Here is a 15499-nt window from a genome sequence, read left to right on the forward strand (position 1 = left end):
AGAATCAAGAGAAGCATAAAAAGGCAAGCAAAAAACCCCTTGTTCAATAAGATTAAACTGTTTACATCTCAAAGTGAAGAGATATTACTTGTAATTCTTGAGAACTGTATCTCTATTTGGGTACATAGAAGGAGAGAAAGAAATCACAACCTCACTCTCATTGGCTAGGCAAGTAGAAAGGAAAAGGGAAAAATGGGTGGCAACTGTCCCATTAGAATTCCACTGTTTTTAAGGGGATAGAGAAGACAAACAGGTGTTAACAGGGAAAGATAAGGAGAAATAGAAGAGGCAAAACTAAGAGTTTGATACAAAACAAACTAGGCAGGAATTGTAAATCATATAGGGAGCTTAAAATGGGCTTGATGAAGAGAGGAGGGACAAAGTGGCAGAAACAGATCATTTCAATTTGGTGGATCAAATTCTCTTATTCTCTTAATCTTCATCTTTCAAAACGGGAAATGGAAAGAAAAAATTATGAAGGAAAATACATAATTAATATTCATAGCAGTGAATGTGAAAGGAATGAACTCACCTGTAATAGGAGATTCGCAGAATAAATTAGGAAGCAGAATCTAACAATATTTTGTTTACAAGAAACAAATTTTAGACATGAAAACTCATGCATATGCAAAATTAGAGTTTTGAGTGGAATCTATTATTCTTCAGGCATTTTTTTAAAAAAAGTAGGCGTAGCAGTCTTGAATGCAGAAAAGGCAGTTGCAAAAATAGACACAGTTAAAAGAAGTGAGAGAAACATTACCCAAATGATAAATGATCAACAAATCTTAACAGGCACTTTTCAGAAGAAAAAACAAAGCTTGAATATAGCTGCATGGAAAAAATGGTCTAAATACCTATTAATTAGAGAAATTTCAATTAAAATAACTTCACACCTATTAGATTGGCTATCAGAAAAGGAAAATGATTGTTGGAGGGGATTTGGGAAAACTGGGACACTAATGCACTGTAAGAAGGGTTGTGAAGTGTTCCAAACATTCTGGAGAGCAATTTGGAACTATGCCTAAAGAGCTATGAAACTGAATACCCTTTGATACATCAATACCACTATTAGATCTATAAGGTCTATATGTCAAAGAGATTGAAAAAGGGAAAAGAACCTATTTGTACAAAATATTTATAGCAGCTCCTTTTTTATATAGCAGCTCTTTTTATTGTGGAAACTGAGGAGTTGCCCATCATTTAGGGAATGGCTGAACAAGTTGTGGCATATGGGTGCAATGTAATATTATTATGGTATAGGAAATGATGAACAAGATGACTTCAGAAAAACTTGGAAACTAACATAAAGTGGAGTGAACAAAAAGGAAAAAAATAAAGTGAAGTGAGCAGAACCAGGAGAACACTATACACAGCAGGAGCAATATTGTATGATGAACTATGAATGTCTTAGCTATTCTCAGTAATTCAATGATCCAAGACAACCCCAAAGGACTCAGGATGAAAAAACATCCACCTCTAGATTACAAACGAATATTGTCTGAATGCAAACGGAAGCATACCATTTTTCACTTTCTTTTTCTCTTTTGTTGTGTCTTCTTACACAAAATGACTAATATGGAAATGTTTTGCATGATCAAATATGTATAACCTATAACAGATTGCTAGCTGTCTCAGGGAGAAAGAGGGAGAGGAAGTAGGGAGGGGTAGAATTTGAAACTCAAAACTTAAAAAAAAATTTTAAATTGTTTTTACATGTAATTGGAGAAAATAAAATATCATTAAAAATAAATTACAAGTATACATTTATGCACACACAGACATACACACACATTCACAAAACAACATAGCATCTAAGTAGTTGAAGGAAAGTTCATAGAATTGTAGGGAGAAACAGCAAAAGTATAATAGTTGGGAACCTTAATGTATCATTTTAAAATTGTAGACAAATCTAAATACAGATAAGAAAAATTAAGAACTGAACAGAATTTTAGAAAAAAGCTAAATGATAGATAAACTCTTGTGATAAGTAAATGGGAATATAAAATATGCATACATCTCAGAAGCATATCATGCCTTAAAAAATGACCATGTTCTATGATATAAAAACCTCATAAGCAAAAGAAGAAAAGCATAAATTTTAAATGCAGCACAACCTATGTTTGTTGCTGTGTTTTCTGCCTTACTCAGTGTTCTTAGAAAAACAGATGTGCTGACTCAGAGGTCTAAAACATTGTTTATTTTAAAAAATTTGAATGTGGGGGCAGTTAACACTTACTAGCTGTGTGACCCTGGGCAATTCACTTAACCCCAATTGCCTCACTAAAAAAAAAATGAATGTGACAGGTTGTAATAAACTTCAGAGATATGGATACCAAAATGGTTTTTATAATTTAATAAATGTGGCACTGAATACAGCCATCAGAGGAGCTACTTGGCCCTGATACCATGCTTGGAGCAGGTTTAAACCAGTTGGACCAGTTCTTGTGGTCTCTCTGGAAACCTTTTGTTGCACCTGGATCCTGCTGTTCTGACCAGATGCCACCACTCTCCAAGCCCCCCCCCCTCTTTCTTTATGGACTTTCAGCTATTCTGCAAAACAACTTATGTAATAGCTTCTCAAGGCTGTGCATCCCTCTCTGCTGAAGTGTATTTAAATTCTGTGCTTTCTGTCCTTCCCAAGCATTCCAGTACTCTGGTACTATACAATGTCCTAAATTGCAATTTCCTTGCCTTTTTTAAAAGACCTTTGTTACTTTATAGTCTTTTCTTTTGAATTGACATTTCAAGCAAGTGTACTTCATTTGGATATGAATAAAAGATGATATTTTGTATTTCTAATGATAAGATAAAGTCTGATTTTTCTCAGAAAGGACCCAGAAAGATAAGAGAGACAGAACTGCTTTAGATACATTTGAAGTAGGAACTGATTTATTTTATAGTTATTACTGAAGTCAATCTGAACAAAGGAAAATTTTAAGGGAAGAGAATCAAAGAAGTTATCCAGTGGATCTACTAGTTTGTTCAAAATATCATGCCTAGTGGGTTTTTATTGTTGTTGTTGTTTTTGTTGTTTGTTTTTGTTTCTCTTTTTAGTCAAGTACAACATGGATCAAAAGAGCTTAGCAGTGGTAGCACATATTCAATGCAGAAGTAATATTCATCAAGGTACTATTATGGATTGTTTCCTAAGGCAGAGAAAATCAATGTCTACCATTCCAAATTTGTATGTTACCCCAAATTCAGGGATTTTTCTTACTCATGTGCCAGCTTGGTAGATTTTTATGTGTCTTCACTCTCCACAGATACAGAGTACATAGGTCAGAGCATGTAACCTAGATTTATTTTAGATCTGATATATTTATTATTCTTGTATTTACATTAATATAAGTATTTCTGATAATAAATAATAAATAAGTATATTTAATATAAGTATTTCTGATATTATTTCTTTTGTCTTATTAAGTAAATGGCTATATTGAAGATCTGAAAGTATCATTATTGTGAATCACTGGTTTGGTGCAAATGGAAGCACATTGGTGGGACTTTAAAAGTAGAAGTAGTAATTAGGGGGAGTATATTACTTTTTTTTACACAGGTATTTTCCCCCATGTTCTTCAGTTTTCTTCCTTTTCTTTTTTTTTCTTTCCTTTTTTTTTTTCCTTTTTGCAGGGCAATGCGGGTTAAGTGACTTGCCCAGAGTCACACAGCTAGTAAGTGTCAAGTGTCTGAGGCCAGATTTGAACTCAGGTCCACCTGAATCCAGGGCCAGTGCTTTATCCACTGTGCCACCTAGCTGCCCCCGATTATATTACTTTTTACAATGGAATTATTACTATGGCCCTGAGATAATTTGTGTGTAACTGTATGGTGGTACTCCTTCTCTGGGAACCTAAACCTGCTGGGATCAGTCAGTTGTCAATTGTAGTGAGCAAGCCAGACTCAAAAAAGAGCAAATATTCTCATCCTCTATGTCAAAGAAGTGAGAAGCAGTATGCTGGTAAATTTGTTTGTTTGTTTGTTTGTTTGTTTTTTTGGTGAGGCAACTGGGGTTAAGTGATTTGCCCAGGGTCACACAGCTAGTAAGTGTTAAGTGTCTCAGGCTGGATTTCAACTCAGGTCCTCCTAACTGCAGGGCCGGTGCTCTATCCACTGCGCCACCTAGCTGCCCTGCTGGTAAATTTTTAGCAAATGGCTCTCTAAAAAAATGTGAGCACATCTTTAAGCGCTCCACATTTTCTTTATCATTTTCTTAAGTATAGACAACCAACAAAATCAGTTGATAAATCAATCCATTTTGGGGCATCATTTATTGATTTCCAAGGTGCAAATATTTACTCTGAAAATGTAATAATGAGCTCTCTTGAACCTGTACAAATTGGAACCAGAGGAGATGTTCATCAATTGGAGATTAATGAATAAATTAAGGTTTATGATTGATTATATTATTATAATGTAAGAAATTATAAAAGAAGACAGAGTCAGAAAAAGCTAGGTGGGGGGAGGTGGGAAGGTATGAATGAAACTGAAGTGAGAAGAAGCAAGAGAACAATTTATTCAATGTATTGATTCCAACAACATAAAAGGAAACAACTGTGTTAATTATGATTAAATCAATGACCAATCATAACTTCAGAAGACTGATGATGATTTCTGCCTCTTGGCAAAAAGGTGATGTTCTACTGGCATACATTTTCAGACATCCCCAGTGTGTGGAAGGGAGGGATGTCTTTTCTTAGGGGAGTTGACAGAATAGTAATGATAGGAAAATGATAGTGAAGGAAAGATACTAATATGTCACTTTTGAAAGTCTCCTTGGGGGGGGGGGGCAGCTAGGAGGTGCAGTAGATAAAAGCACCAGTCCTAGATTCAGGAAGACTTGAGTTCAAATCTGGCCTCAGACACTTGACACTTACTAGCTGTGTGACCCTGGACAAGTCACTCAACCCTCATTGCCCTGCAAAAAATAAATGAATGAATGAGTGAATGAATAAATGAATGAATGAAGTTTCCTTTCAAAACTAGGAAGGAAAAAAGGAAACATATAGCAACAAATCATTTTTTTAATCAACAGAAGAAAGCAAAAGGTAATTCAGAAGAGGACACATGTAATCAGTATATTATTAGAATAATCATGTTAAATTTGAAATATACCTCTACTCCCCAAGGGAAAAACAAAACAAAAACAACCTGTTCATAGCGGAATTTAAAGGTTTAATATGTGGTCCTCTTTTCTTTTCTTTTTAAATATTGATTAAGAATAAACGGTCATATTTGTCAAATCCATAATAATACATTCTGTTCTAGACAATACATTTTGGAAGGACATTGGTAAATTGTAGGGTATATCTAGAGAAGGGAAACCAAATGCCATATATGGATGGTATGAAGATAATTAGAACGAAAGAAAAGAATAGTAGGTTTTAAAAACAAACACCAGTATAATTTTTCTTATAATTCAGGGGAAAATAATGCCTATGTAAATGGAAACTTTAGCTCAGAAATGTATTACATTTTTAAAAATTAAAAACATTTCTTTAATTAAAGATTAAATATATTTAAATGGTAAATCCAACTGAAGATTAAAAAGTATATATTCCACTGGAACAATGAAAGAAGGTTGAAATATTTGACCAGTTATTTTGTTAAAGCCTGAAAACAAAAATACATAATAGAAATTCTGATGAACATAATGCTAGGGATATGAATCTTATAATTCTAAAATATATGCAAATTCTTTAGAATTTAGTTGTTTCCTTTTTAAAATCAATATAAAAACTTCCTATTATTAGACATATGACAAGAAAGCAATATGGATTTGAGTATAATACTCTCACATTTATACAGTGATTTGTGTTTTGCAAAGCACTTTCCTCATTTACAATATTTAGGGAAGAATCAGTCACAAAAGATTAACTATCAGTAAGAGAAAACAATATATTCTTACCTCAACAGTTATAGGATCCAGGGGATCAAAGTTTATGATAAAATATTTTCAGTTTTTTTAGTCATTATTATATCATGCTAGATTTAGAAACAGATGACCTAAGTTTGAATCCCAATACATATATTTATGATATCTTAAAATTAGGTTAATAAATCTTTTTATTTTTCCTGTCACATAATTGTTGTGAGGAAAACATTATATAATCCTTAAAATGTTATTAAAATTTGAGTTATTTTTATTGTGACATTTATCTTTAGTCATTTCATGGATTATGCAGAGGGTACATAAATACAATTTCATTATTCAAATGGACTGAAAATACTTAAATTAATTAGATTCAAATTATAATTTATTTAAGGCAACTATACTGGGCAACAGATGGAGTGCTGGACCTAAAGTCAGGAAGACTTTCAGTCAGTTCAAATCCTGCCTCAGATACTTACAAACTGTGTGATCCTGAGCAAGTCCCTGAACCCCTTTTGCATCAGTTTCCTCTTCTGTAAAATGGGAATGATAATGGCATTTACTTTCTAGGGTTGTTGTAAGGATAAAATGAGATATTTATAAAGAGCTTTGTAAACTTTAAAGTACTACATCTCTAAGAGAAAGATAGCAGTTGTATTTCTTTTCCTAAGAATTAGCTGAAAAGCTCTACATGCTATACTAACTTTATAATGGCCTGTATGATACTTGTATTCATGTCCTGAGTCTTGCTTTTAATTTAACTTACTATTTCCTAGGAATCATTTTTGTTAGGTTTTACCTCCATTATTTTTGTAAATGTCTTATTCAAGAACAATTAGGGAGTATTTCATTTTTAAACAGTGACAAAGCCTCCATTATGGGTCATTTTTCTCCCTGTAGAAACTGTTACCAGTGGATAAAATAAATGTACCCATATCAGCAAAATCTGTAAAAGCATGAAAACTTTAACCCTGGCAAGGGAAACTGTGTCACTTACTTTTGGGAGCAGTGTTCACAAAGCCCCCACAGTATATTCCAGGTTGTATATTGATGGAATCCACTGAACTCCCCAGTAATCAGAAATCTGGACTCTAGATTGAAATAGAGTTATTTGAGCTAATAGTTTAGGTCTGCAGTAATCCCTGCTGAAGAGGCTGCCTTGAAATAAAACTTACTTTATTGTACCCCTCAAGCCTCAAATCTACTGATATGACCTATTTTATCAGACTAAAGCAATGCACAGTGAACCAAAAATTGATTTAAATACTTACTTACCACTATATTTGATGATACGAATAGTTGAATCTCCTTCACCAAACTTGGTAAGAGGAGTCAGTCGGACTTCATAGGCCTCTGGTTTTATCAGCTCTGTCAGATTATAGGTAATGAGCTCTCCTTTTTGAATATTCCCACTTATTTTGATCTCCTGCTCCCACCAACGTTGCTGTCCCGCCTGAAATAAAAAGAAATTGTATAATGACAAAAGTTCCTTCTACCATAATATTTTATAAAAATAAAAGAAAATAGAATACAGCAATAGGAAATAAGTTATTTTTTGACCATAGTAGGCAGTGTGTTACATGTATATATCGTCTGAAAGTTAACTTTACTTTTTACAAGTAAATTGCAAGGTATCTTGAAAATATTTTGATGTTTACATGAATAATAAGAAAAATAAAAAACCTCCCAAATTGATTCATGCTTTTACCATTTACCATTAGTATTTTCTACCAAAAGATCCAAAGCAGTAAATGTATGCAATGAAGTAGGACTTTTGCCAAGACTTTGTCTCATATTCTCCTCATTCTTCAACCTGAATAGTGATTGGGAGCTAAATATACAAGTCATACTTAGGAAAGCAGTAGTGAAAGATGGTGCTAAAATACCAAAAGTTTGTAAATATTCATATAATTAATAATTTATCCTTATCATTAAGACAAAACAGAACCTGTTTTCCTAGCTTTCATAACCATCTCTCAAGGTTTTGCCTTTTTATGACTTACTTTTTCCCCCATTGATGATCATTTAAACCAGTTTTTGACAACAGACAATTTTATCTGGGTGTTTGAACTGGGGAGGGATAGGAAGGAGACTAATACATTGTAATTTTTCCCTGGTTCCTTCATCCTTTTGGGAAAGATCTTGAGAACAGCTGTAACTAGGAGAATCTTTATTCTCATCTATACTACACCTTTACGAATGATATTGAAAACATTTGGATGGGGGAAATAATTGAAGAAGGTAAAAAAGGATTAAATAAGGTGAAAATGAGGTCAAGGAAAAACAAAGGTTATATGTTCAATTCTCTATGCATGAAAGACTTTCTATAGTTTAAACAATCCCTCCCCAGCTTCCAGTCACCACAATAATGAAATGAATAGGAATTATGTCAATCAGAGGTCCTTAGCAAGTCAATTACAGATCCCTAGCCTTAGGGGGCCAAAGTTTCTAGAAAGTCCATACTTGTGTCAACTCAGAGACCAGGAATTATGTGCCTGACCCAGATGCAGGGTATTTTAGAGGCAAGAAGAAAGGAATGTCATATAACTTTCGGTAGCTTGGGAGATCCTAAAATTGAGTGATTTCATTTTCGAAACTACCCTGAATTTCATCCAAAACAAGAAGGCATCCTTTGTTATAGACTAGACAATGAAAAAAATTTCAGTGTGCCTGAAATGACAGATTCATAATCCCATACTTCCTTCTATGTCATATAAATTTATAAACTTAGTTAAGTAAAGTCATAATCTCACACATCCCCTAAGGAAACACACCTAGTTAAATAGAATCTATTAAATAAGTAAGGTTATAGATGAAATTACATTTAGATAGTTCACAATAGTCGCATTGTGGGAGAAGATTTACATGTCACCAAGATGATAATCAGGAAAACTGGCATAAGGGAAATCCTTGCTTACATAGTTAAGTAGGAGAACTAACAACCCCAGGGAGCTCAAACTCCCCTTTTATCAGAAGAATGTCAAACAATTTCCCCCTAATAGTCAGGTTTTTGTCAGGTGAGGTTAATATTATTAGAAGACAGCTTTTTAGCTAACCAGAAGTTGCAGAAGGAATGGCTCTGAACTCCAAATAATAACATTTAATAAAAGGAAATAAAAATTCCTATAACAGTTCCTGGTTTTGATAGTAGAGAAGTCTACAATGCCTCTCTTTGATTACACACTTATAAATGGGTATGTCTTCACTAGTACTAGTGCACACACAGCTTCAGGCATACATAAACACCAGGAAATATTAAAGAGGAACACAATCATCATCCTCAATACTAATAAACATAAAGTTAACTTTATTTAGTTTGTTACTTGTTACAAGTGACATTTAATTCCCTTTGTTTCATCTTAGGTTTTAGTTGTCCCATGTATCCATTTGATCTGTGGAAATATTTTTCCTTAAAAATTCTAGAATATGCCTCATTCCCAGGGCAGTTCTGGAGAAGCATTCTCCCTCTTACATCCATTTCCCTTTTTGGTTCCAAGTTACTTTCTGAGATTCCTTAGATAAGACTGCCAAAAACCTGCTAGTGAATATAATTTAGTAAGCCTCTTAAATTTGGTCTTCTAGTAACGAATCTGATGAAAGCCACTTCAAATGGTATGGAGCTAACTTTATTAACAACAGAGCTATAAGAACAACAATTTAGAAACCCTAAACTCCCCCCTGAAAGTTTAGATAATTTTATTGTTGCATAGTAATTGCTCTTTCTATTAGCTGATATAACATGATTTATAGACTGAAGAAAGAATCTTAAAAAGTATCCATGAGGGCATGGCTTGAAAAATGAGCCTTTCTATCTCTTAATATTAGAAGATAGAAACTTCAAAATAGGAAAAAATAAATGATTAAAAATTTTATTTCCAATTAATGCAATTTTATATGTAAAATGCTTAATCCGATTTTGGGAACTTATTACTAAAATATAATCAAAGTCTGTATATGACCCCCCCCCCAAGAAGAAAAATGTTTTTAAAAATTATTCTGTGGGGGGCAGCTAGGTGGCGCAGTAGATAGAGCACCGGCCCTGGATTCAGAAGGACCTGAGTTCAAATCCGGCCTCAGACACTTGACACTTAACAGCTGTGTGACCCTGGGCAAGTCACTTAACCCTCACTGCCCCCCCCAAAAAAAATTAATCTGTGTATATTCTGTTGAACTTGAAAGATGTTCAGTACTTTGTTCTACTTTGTTAATTTTGTTCTTAATTACCTTCAGGATCAAAAAGAAAAATGTAAAAATAATCATCCAGGAAAATCACATTTACTTGGTTTTTGTCATTGTTCTTGATAGACAAATTGGGAGGTCAATCACAGAAATACATACATACATATGCACACAGCTATCTATACAAACACACACATGTTCTTAGTTAATTCTCAGAGAAAATAATCTCATTTTATTGCTTTTCTCAAAGTGGAATTTATTATTGAGTTAAAATGTAAAACTTTTACATAAAAATCAAAACTTAAAATTTTTTACATCTTTATTTCATCATATCTTTGTCCTAGCCCTCTTTTGAGGAAATATATATACAGATAGGTGGATACAGATAAATAGAAAAAAGTTATGATATTATGCAAACCTAATCCTACCCATGAATGTATATTCATTAAAAAGGGGATAGATGTGGTACCTAGAAATTTATTTAACTAGTTGATTAGATTAGGAAGTTAAAACAAATATTGAACACAAATACAGAATAGTAAAACTCAAAACATTGAAGTCTTTCATACTTGCATCCTATTATAGTAAGTATAATGATCATTCTCTATCCTGATTAACATAAAGTCTCCATCTAGCTTCTTACTGGTACCACATTCCAAGTGTCATCTAATCAACTTGTTTCATGTTGGCTTTTAGTTGTCCCATGTAGCTGTCCAATCCTTGGAAATATTTTTTCCTTGAAAATTCTAGGATTGGCCTCTTTCCCAGCACAGTTCTGGAGAGGTATCCTTCCTCAGAGATGTTTGAGTAGTACAACAATGAGATTTATCAAATGTAAAAATACTTTTACAATTTACCTGTCCCAAATTTTCTATGAAAGGAAGGAGTAAGTTATGTGATTATAACAATATCAAGACTGTCCCTTCAAGGGCACAGACCAAACTGCCATAAGTATAATACAGTAAAGCTTCCTTACATCTGTTAGATTCCAGGTAAGACTTGTAGTTCAATTTTTGGAACAGCCAATCATACAGCAAAAGTCCACATTATTCAAAGGGTATAATAGCCAGTCTTAGGATTAAGCAGGTTGAAAATTTTCTTTGTCAGAAAAGAAACTATACCATGGGGAAACTGAGTCAAGAGGCTCCACCATTACATTTGCATTTCATTTTAACATTTCTAGGCACAGATATCCACCCATAGCAATTCTCAAATTGTACTTTCTTTGAATAGCACATGGCATATCCCTTGAATGGTGGATTATTTGCATAATGATAATTCTGATGATACTGAAATCAAACTTCAGAATAATATCAAAATACAGTCCCAAGAAATTTTACCTCAAATAGCAAATTTAACTAATCATGAATCAGGGCTAGGTATAATTATCATTTTTATTATTTTTCTCATGTTGTAATAAATTAATAAGCAAATAAAAGCTATTGTGTTATTCATTATTTCTAGTTTAAATCCATCCTAGAGCAGAAATCAGTCATTAGAAATTAAGAAAATAGCCACATTTCATAATTACACAATATAGTGATAATTCACTCAAAATACAAACAAAAACCATCAACCCCTTTTTAAGCTCCCATTTTGACAGACATCCATCTCTAAAGGGATTGCATATTAACCTCCTGAGTAAAAATAAATCTTTAAATACCATGTTTGTTGAGATTAAGTCAGCTTAAAGATGTAACTTTAATATATACCACGTTCTTTAATAACTTGATTTATATTATAACAGTGTCCAGATTAAAAGAGAAGTTGATTTTCTTAGGGTACAATTACATCACTATCCAAATATAATTTTTTTAGGTTCACATAATTTCTTATACTATGATTTCCTCAAAACTACCATACAAGAAAAATTAGAAGGCAAAAAATAGCATAAACAATATTATGGATTTTAAAAAACATTAAATAAAATTTATTACAAGTAAAATAATGTTAATTGAGTTGAATAAATTTCTGGATCATTTTATGTAGAAAATCACTTCTAGAATTTTATACTAATCACATTCAAAAACCAGTATAGAGTAATTTTAAAGCAATTACACTTTTAATTCTTATCCATGCAGTTTCTAGGCATATTACCTTAATGACAAATTTCAAGTGTATTTTGCATTAAAATATGGTTACCTATAGAGGGTCAAATATCATCACTATCCCAATAGGATAAATCATTTCACTTTAAATTAGGTCATGTTATAATTTAGTTTCAGGACAAATTCACTCAAGTCAAATCTGGATTTAGATTTGGTATCATTTTGAATGGTATCATTCAAAATCTTAATTTTTTCATGGGCCCTTAGCTGGCACCACCTTAAACTATATGGGCCAATGATTTCAGTTAGCTCAATTACAAATATTTATGATGGCAGTTCACTTTTTCATCTCCTTCTTTTGGGGCCCATAAGCTTTTCCTAAAGTCATAATATCCCCCACATAAAGATTAGAATGCACCCTTCTAATATTCTCAATGATAGAATTTCAGTATGTTAGACTCAAATAATCCCATGGTGCAAATTTATTACTATAGGTTCCATTTGGTAGATGTGACTTTATAGAAGACTGTCAAAAGAGGCATTTCTCCAACTTGTGTCCATAAATTTAAAGGCATAGAAAATTTCTCCTATTTTTCTTATGTCAATAAGATGAAAATCCCCATCAAACTTCACTTTCCAAAACTCCAAACCCTTTATTTTCAAAACCTCTGTACACACTGTTAGTGCAATTTAGACTCCAACTTGAACTTTTTACCCATTCTCCTTTTTTTCCCCTTTTTTTTCTTAAATCTCTTCTCTCTTTTCTCTTCCAGTGGATTTTCATTGAAGTCCTACAAACTTCAAAACTGTATCTTTCTTGTTACACTCAAATTTAGTCCTTTACTTACCCTCACTATGTTTTTTCTTTATTTTCATCTTTATTTCTATTTCATCCTTATTTCCCAATCATATCTACTCTAACATTCCAATGAATCTTTTCTGTATAAATTTGAGTTACATAGGTTTTCAATATCTTTTAGATGTCTGCTTCTGATTAAATTCTAATTAAATTCTGTTATAACATTCACAGAAAAAAATACAATCATATGATATAATATCCATCCAAGATCAAATTTTCATTTGAAAAAAATCTAAAGGTTACAGAGTGCAAACCATTTTCCCCTCTTTGCTTTGAGAAACAAATTTCTTAGCATGTGCTAAGTAGTGAAATAACTCTTTTTAGTAAAACAATGTATCTATCACCTTCCTAGAGAAAAAGTGATTTTTAAAGAGTCTTACACCTTATTTGAATATTCTAGGGAACTGCAACTTTCCCTCAAAATCAACTGACATATTAAAAATATTAAAATCATAATTTAGATATTTATAGTAAATATATTAATTTAAATTACAAATTTAGTCTTATTATAGTAATATATATTAATATATAGTAAATATATTAATTTAAATTACAAATTTGATAGCATAATTCTATAAAGTCTCCTTTATTTCTTGTCTGTTTTCATCTTTGCAACCTCAAGCTGGTAAGGGTTGGGAAGACCAAGAAAAGATTATTTTTCAGTCTTTCCTGCTTAATCTAAAACTTTATCTCCCAATGAAAGTCTGATCAAAGGGTCAATGAACATAAATCCCTGCTTATTGAGAAGAGGCTGCCATCAGAACTTCAGTATATTACAGAGAACATGGAGAGCTGATCTTAGTATAAATATTTTAAAATTAAATTAAACAATAATATTGAATCATCCCAATTTCCTATCATCCTAGAATAAAGGTGTTTTAGGTATTAGTTCCCTCTAAGGACTTGAAGCAATGCTAGCAGATCTAAGGGGGCAGTTAATGTCATTTCTATTTACAGTTTGGACATTCATCATTAGAATAGGAACCTACACCATGATTCCTGAAGTCCAAGGTTTCTTCTCAGCTTACCATGGGAGGTATCCCATGATACCTGTAGTTGATACTTCCCTTTGCCCTGGCTAGAGGTAAAATGTAGGTACTACTGTGAAAAGCTTTATTTATTGAAATTCTTAATCATTTTCCCCTTTCTTTTTTATTGTTATAGGCATAGGTTATGGGGGACACAATTTCATAGAGACTAACTTTAAAAAGTAATCTCAACATCAGCAGCTTTACCTATCAGTACCACCAGAACCCTTTTGATCACTAGAGGGTCTGTTGGATCTTCAGTCACCGAATACAGGCTCAAAGCTATTTTTTTGTCATCCCCACCATTTTACAGGATGTTCATTTTGAACTTCGTTGAGGTCCCTAAACTTGCTGTTGTTTATGAGTCTCCTACTGCTTTTCTTGGGAGGAATTAAGGGAGTATTTTATGTTGGGAGGAGAGGCCAGGACCCTAACTCCACATTTACAAAAGAAAGTAGGGTTTTCTGATTATTGAAGCCCTTGGATACATCTGTAGAAAAATGTGTCAAAGCCAGTTGCTGGGAAGACTTTTTTTTTAATTTAGATTTGAATGTTTAATTCTCAGGGTCTGCTTAAATGTTCCAATAAGCTACTTGGTATAAAAAGTATTTATTTTTTTTATAGCTAATCTGAGCCCAGATAGGGTGTTAAAATAAAGGGATCCTTTCCATGGCCAAGGATCCACAATTTTTTCACAAAGATTTTTAAACTGGACCTTAGATAATTCGGATTCCTTAAAAGGAATCTTTTCCCAAATTAACCAGGAGACTTTGTAAAGGGGTGTCTTTTGAAGAAATGGACTGATTAAATCCCATAATTTAGAATAAAAAATTTTACCTGGTATATTTGAACCAGAATGTGAGGCCCAAAAGAAGACTAATTTTGGAACCAAATTTTTCTACCAAGTCAATAATTAATTTACTATAAACAAGCCAATAAACCAATTGACAGAACCAATTTAACTGAAATAAATTTCATAACAGTCTAAGAGCTTTGTTTTTGGTAGAGCAACAATGCTGTAAAATAGATAAATGAGAGAATATACAGAAAGAATGAGATCCTAGATGATTTCTCACCTGACATCAACATTACACTGAGGCATGTTAGATGTGCATTTTTTTAAATGGGCCAATGAGGGTTAAGTGACTTGCCCAGGGTCACACAGCTAGTAAGTGTCAAGTGTCTGAAGCCAGATTTGAACTCAGGTACTCCTGAATACAGGGCCAGTGCTTTGGATACAAAGATGTGCATTCTTACCAGGATCACTTAACCAGTGATCAAACCAGGAACCAAACAGAAAGGGGATCTCTGATTTAAACCACTGAAACACTTTATACCAGTCCAGAGACACTGACATAGCACCATATAACCAGCAATCAAAACTACAGTGCCGTGACTCTTCAGAAACAACAACCACAACACATAGACAAGTCTTTTGCTTCTGTGCCTGAAAAAAGAAATGAGGTAAAAAGGGCACAAGGTTTGGAAAGAAAAAAAAAATCCCATTAAAACCCAG

General features: G+C 33.0%; 1 protein-coding gene across 1 annotated transcript in view; it reads right to left on the reverse strand.

Annotated features, from left to right (window-relative positions):
- The window catches only part of MDGA2 (MAM domain containing glycosylphosphatidylinositol anchor 2), a 707950-nt gene that overhangs the window by 121498 nt on the left and 570953 nt on the right, over positions 1-15499 (reverse strand). The window contains exon 11 of the mRNA XM_043986356.1: positions 7145-7322. Within this exon, the coding sequence (XP_043842291.1) occupies positions 7145-7322 (178 nt within the window). The remainder of the gene's footprint in view (positions 1-7144; positions 7323-15499) is intronic.

Source organism: Dromiciops gliroides, chromosome 2 (genome assembly GCF_019393635.1).
Source record: "Dromiciops gliroides isolate mDroGli1 chromosome 2, mDroGli1.pri, whole genome shotgun sequence".
Lineage (NCBI taxonomy): Eukaryota > Metazoa > Chordata > Mammalia > Microbiotheria > Microbiotheriidae > Dromiciops > Dromiciops gliroides.